Source organism: Pundamilia nyererei, unplaced genomic scaffold (genome assembly GCF_000239375.1).
Source record: "Pundamilia nyererei isolate P.nyererei 1_Seehausen unplaced genomic scaffold, PunNye1.0 scaffold00197, whole genome shotgun sequence".
In the NCBI taxonomy this organism is placed as follows: Eukaryota; Metazoa; Chordata; class Actinopteri; order Cichliformes; family Cichlidae; genus Pundamilia; species Pundamilia nyererei.
The window spans coordinates 1-6,138 of NW_005187598.1; the positions used below are offsets into that span (position 1 = coordinate 1).

The window sequence follows — 6,138 nt, forward strand, 5'->3', positions numbered from 1 at the left end:
TGCAGACCCTGAATTGGGACACAGCTTCAGTCTGATTAACTCGTCCGTCTAAACAACCTGAACTGCTTGGTGGGGCGGAGCCTGTTCATTGTTGACATCTGATTGGATGTAAACCCACGACTGCTCCCCATCAGGCGCTCAGACTCAAGCTGGAGGGAGTGTTTCAAATGATCCCAAAACTCTGCAGATGGCGCTGTGATTATTCCACAGGTGCAAAAATCCAACCACTTCCTGTGCCGCGTTCAAGCTCCCGTTGATGTTCTCGGACGCGCTGACCCTCAGAAACATCCTGCTCACAGCTGGAATAAAACCAGATGAGGACCTCAGGCTGGTGCACAAACAGTTTGGGGACCGATGCTTTTTCACAATAAAACACTGATGCAAACATTGAAGTCGGACTTTATTTGATCTTCCACTTCAGGTTAAAAACTCGTCACAGAGACAAGAAAAAAATGTTCCAGTGAAACTACATTTACACTGTGCACCGGTGTGACGCTTTTATTTGGAAAGGGAAAGAAAGGACGGTGTTTTCACACAGGTGCAAAATAAGTCAGGCATGAGTTATCAAACAGTGATCAACAACTGATATTTTACCACCAATCAGCAGATCCGATCAATAACTGATTTATATATCTGTATGATTTTAAAGTTAGAAAACGATATTGTCAGTTACATATCTAACTTTTTATCCAGTGATAAACAAACACCAGAACAATCACTCACTGAAACTGTTAATTGATTATTCATTAGTACCATATTGATCACCTGGAATCTTTATGGGCTTCAATAAATTACACTTTTCTGGAGAAACAAAGCACTGTATTTATCTTTGGGCCCTGAAGTGGTCATAATGAGCTACAGGTGAGCTCAGCTCAGGTGTCCAATGTCACCTGGGGGCTCCTGAAGTGGTTGTGCTGTGCTCAGTCCATTAATCTGTAGGAATGGTCGCGATGCGTTCAGGGTCCCGCGGTGCATTCAAGGACAGTCAGAGTTCAGAGTTGATGTAGTTCCTGTGGTGCGTTCAGGGCCCGGGGAGGTTTGCGCAGGGCGGCGGCGCTCTGTCGGCTCTGCAGCGTGTCACGCACCATGTCCTTCCACTGGTCGTCGGAGATTTCCCGCGCCCACGGCGGCACGCCCAAAGATGGCAGCGCCACGGCCGCCATCGTCCTCTTCACCAGCTCGACGTGATCTGCGGGTTACAGGAAGTGATGTCAGTGTTTATTCTGAGTCACCGAACAGGTGTCACAGGTGTGTGTCTCACCTGCGTCCATGGGGATGGAGGCATGGCTCCTCTCAGAAGCTGCTCCTTCGGGGTCCTCTTCCTCGTCGCTGTCAGGAGGCGGAGCTTCGGGGAGGTGCAACCCCAACACCTGTGGAAAGACGTGCAGGTAAGCTGAGTGCCAGGGGAGACGTGGCTCACCTGTCGCGGGGCAGATCTCACCTCTATCCGCTGCTGCACCTGCTGCAGCTGCTCAGAGTGGGAGGCCGCCTCCCCCGTCTCCTCCCCCCGCTTCTCCTCCTCATCCTCTGGCTGTTCGCCACCGTTCACACCGTCGGGCTCCTGGTTCAGAGGCTGGTAGTAGTACCCTCCCCCACTGCCATCTTCCTCGTCTTCCTCCTCCTCGCCATCCGGTTCCATCTCCCCCACTGCCTCCTCCTCCTCCCCATCCCCCCCACCCCACATGGCACCCGGCGGCAGCGTTCCGTCCGTCGGTCGCTCGTCCTCTCCCAGCTCGTCCTCGGAGCTCGGTAAGACGCGCTCTGGTCCCATTGCAGAGCTGCACACTTCCATCCACAGACACACCTGATGACAGGTAACAGGTCATGTGACTGCACAACCTAATGTGACATTATCATGCTGCTCACACGCACAAATGCTAACAATTAGCAATCATGATCATGACAGGGAGTGTTTACAACATCTAACCAATGAAACGAGTTCTCAGGAAAACAGCCAATTGAATGCCTCCTTCAGTATGAGCGCGCTCAGAACCTTCACACTGATAACCAATTTTTTTTTTCATTCAAACCTTTATTTAAACATCAGTACAGTACAAAATAGAATTAAACAGTACCACACTGATGGTGTTGTACTTAAAAAAAAATTGCATACCATAGCCAAACAAAAAAAAACAATATTCAGAACCTACAATATAAATATGCTAGGGGGAAAGTAACTGATCAAGCCAAAGAATAAAATGATTGAAAGATCTTGATTTTTTTCACAAACACCAATAGTTTTTATAGCTTTTGGGTTAGTGGAGTTCTTAACTGAATTAAGATACTGTACAAGTTCAAAGGAGAATACATAAAAAGAGGGATGTCTTCCTAAACATTTGGACTTGTGAATATGAAATTTAGCCATTAAAATTAACAAGTTAATCATATATTTGTTATCAAAGTTGAATTATCTTCGGTTTTCACACTGATAACCACTGTCCTGACACCTGCCACCATACAGTAATCAGAGTACTCTCACTGTCTTTCTCTCTTTTTTCCACCTCTTTCAGCCGTGTTTGGGGACCCAGCGCATGGATCCTTTGTTTACAGTGGGGATCAGCTGTTAGCGCTGCATCCTGCAGTGGTGCTGGCATGACACTGGCAATGTAACAAATTATTTGAATGTTTGTAATTCTTTGTATTACACCCCCTGGCATATGTTAATTTTGTTCTGATTGTATACATGTTCTGTATACTGTTTCTTAATAAAGTTTTTTTTTTATACAAAAAAAAAGAAAAAAAAAAGACACTGGCAATGTAGCATCATGTTTCTAACGGAGTCCTGGCTAACACCGCTAACTCCGGACACGAGCGTGATTAAAGCAGGGCGATATGGCCAAAAATATTTATCACGATATATATTTGAAAATTTGCGATAACGATATAACTGACGATATAATTGATGCGAGACAAAATACAACTCCACAACATTACTAGCGCAAAAGGACAACCTTCCATTTATTTTCACTTAAACAAGAAGCTGGTTTTTATGTACATTAAAGCTTTATAAAAATGTAACAGTGCAAATGCAAATTCCTTGCTGACAGTTTAACCAAAAGGCATTTCCAGTAGAAATGGGCTGACATATCCTGAGCATAATCATGTATAATATCCACTGTATTACCGTGAACGGTATAATATGGCCCAGCCCTAAGCGTGATGCTACCGGGATTCCAGCTGCTGTGGGCGGACAGGACGGAGAGAGAGGAGGAGGAGAGCGGTAAGAGGAAAGGAGGGGGAATGGCAGTGTTTGTGAATGACAGTTGGTGTAACCCCCGGGCACGTCACTGTGAGAGACATTGAGCTGTTAGCCGTTAGCATGCGACCGTACTACCTGTCCCGAGAATTCTCACATGTTATCGCGATAACCCCCCCCCCAACGCGGATGCAGCCTGTGACTCTCCACTAGGGCCGGGTATCGTCACTGATTTCTAGAATCGATTCGATTTCAATCAGGGAAATTTCGCCTCTGAGAGTCAGAAATATTGTAATTCCGATCATACATCAGTACATTTCCATATTTTTATATCTATAAAAACAAAGCTGACACTTGCGAGACTTTATCAAAGGTGTGAGCATCACAGCAGATGCCTTTGATAACAACTGTGTGGGGTGATGGAGCACCTCTTCAACCTGAGCCTGGGGAGAGTCCCAGAGCTCTGGAAACCTCCTGTTTTGTACCAGTGCCAACGACTTCACGCCCAAAGGACCTCAACAGCTACAGGCCGGTGGCTCTGACATCACACCTGATGAAGACCCTGGAGTGGCTGATCCTGGCTCAGTTTCGGGGCCTGGTGAGCTCATCACTGGACCCACTTCAGTTTCGTTGTATTATACTCAATTGTATATAGCATTTGTATTCTGTTTTATTCTATTGTGTACAGTATCTTATTCTTATCTTATTCCAGTGGGTTTTTTCTCATTTTGCTATGTAACTTTGCACTGTCCACTTTCTGCTGTAACAAAACAAATTTCCTACGTGTGGGACTAATAAAGGTTATCTTATCAACCTCAACTCTGAAGATAGAACTAGCATGCTAGCAAAGCTACTGAGTTCAGCTCAGTAATCTGTAACTGAAGTGTAATCGAATTACCTTTAGTCATGTAATCCGAGTCTTTTACTGTTTTACTTAAACCAGGGGTGCCCAATCCCGGTCCTCGAGAGCTAAAGTCCTGCAGCTTTTGGTGCATCCTTGTTCCCACACACCAAATGAATGGCTTGTTATCAGGCCTTTGCCAAACATGATGGCATGCTGAAGAGATCAAACCATTTGATTCAGCTGTGTTGGAGTAGGGATGCATCTAAAAGCTGCAGGATAGTAGCTCTCGAGGACTGGGATTGGGCAGCCCTGACTTAAACTAATCAAAGTAGTTGCTCTGCAGTACTCAGAGTATTTGGAGTATCCCAATTACTATGTTAGCATCTGAAGGCTAACCGGGTATACACTGGGCTCAGAGACCCGCGAGGCGTCACCTGTGACCGACACTACCTGCTGCTGCCGACAGACAGACAGACAGACAGACAGACAGACAGACACACACACACACACACACACACACAGAGAGAGAGAGAGAGAGAGAGAGAGAGGAGGATGAAACAGCTGGAGCAGCTAACAGTGACTCAGACGCGGTGTGTCTGTCATGAAGCCTCCAGCTGTTTCTTTGTTTGTCAGAGTCGTAAACACGCCGGTCGCACGTGAGCCTCACCTGTCTGTCGTTCCGTCTGTCCTCTCGGAGGAGCTGCTGCGACTGTTAGCCACCACAACTTCTCCTGATAGCCGCTGCTAGCTGCAGCCGCTACTGCGCACAATTACTTCCGGGTACGTTAGGACGCAACAGCGCTGACGTCAGAGCACGTAGCGGAGGTCGTCCAAACACGAGAGTCTCTTAAATTATTTGAATGTATGTAACTTTTTATATTACACCCCCTGGCTTATGTTAATTTTGTTCAAGTTGTATACGTTTTCTGTGTGCTGTTCCATAATAAAGTTTGTTTTGTTTTTTAAAAAACATGTACAGTGCTTGTTTTTCCTCCAGCTATTTCAACGGGAATAATAACAACAAGCATAACACATGGAGGAGACACTGGAAGAGTACGTACAATTAAGCAAACTCGATAGAGACACAGATTAAAAGGGAGGGGAAAAAATAAAACATTAAATTAAATTAAACCCATAATAAAGAAGAATAGAGCCTTATTCCTGTAAAGAATGTTACAGTTGTTCCAAAAATAAAGTCTTTGTGGAGAAAAGTTATGTTTATAGATCAAAGAGCCAAAAGAGCTTGTTGATGAAAGTTTGAGAGTTTCATTGGGATTTTCTGAATATTGCAGAGAAGAATAAAGTCCAAGCCACCCAAATGTAAAAAGATCATAATAATGTAATAATTATTACTCTCTGCATTTAACCCATTCACTCAGTGAAGCAGTGGGCAGCCACCAATCCAGCGCCCGGGGAGTGGTGTAGGACAGCACTGTGCTCCGGGGTATCTCAGGATAGCCGTTCGGAGGAGTCAAACCTCCGACGTGGCGAATCACAGAATGACGTCAGGGAGGAAGGTGAGGGCGTGGCTGCTTCATCATTCAGTGATGTCAGCAACATCAGACCATTTAAACGTGGAGCCAACGTCATTATAAAAAAGGGACATTTTGTTGGTTTGACACACTCATAATATGAACAAAGTCATTTTCATACATTCAACTTTAGTCTTCATTGCTAATCGGATTATTTTAATGACTGAATCTATGGAGGGTATTTTTGTACTGGGAACATGCATGATTACAACAGCCACACAAACACGATAATTCTTATGAATTCAAAGAGGAAACTTGAACTTTTCAGATACCGTTCAGAATAAAAAGCTCATTTTAGGAGGAGAGTAGAACTGTAATAATAATTGTTATTATTAGCAGTTAGTGTAGAACTGAAGAAAAAGTTTATGGTAAGCACGGGGAATAAACCCAATGTCGATTACAGTTTTTTACAGACGCTAGGACACATGTCTCAATACTTAGGTCACGTTTGCAAAACTCCTCACACAGTGAGCACAACAGAAGTCTATGTGGGCTAAACTGAGGACCAGTTATCATTGTTTTGGCACAAAATGCATTCAATGACTACATCTCTCAAATTTCATGAA

General features: G+C 44.6%; 1 protein-coding gene across 1 annotated transcript; it reads right to left on the reverse strand.

The window, feature by feature from the left end:
- Positions 1 to 383: 383 nt before the first annotated feature.
- On the reverse strand, positions 384 to 4,828 carry mea1 (male-enhanced antigen 1). Its single transcript, XM_005747402.1, has 4 exons — positions 4,708 to 4,828; positions 1,442 to 1,804; positions 1,262 to 1,370; positions 384 to 1,189 (listed from the first exon to the last, which is right to left on the reverse strand). Exons 2-4 carry the CDS (start codon positions 1,790 to 1,792, stop codon positions 993 to 995), a joined length of 657 nt encoding a protein of 218 aa, XP_005747459.1. The 5' UTR covers positions 1,793 to 1,804; positions 4,708 to 4,828; the 3' UTR covers positions 384 to 992.
- Between the last annotated feature and the right edge of the window lie 1,310 nt (positions 4,829 to 6,138).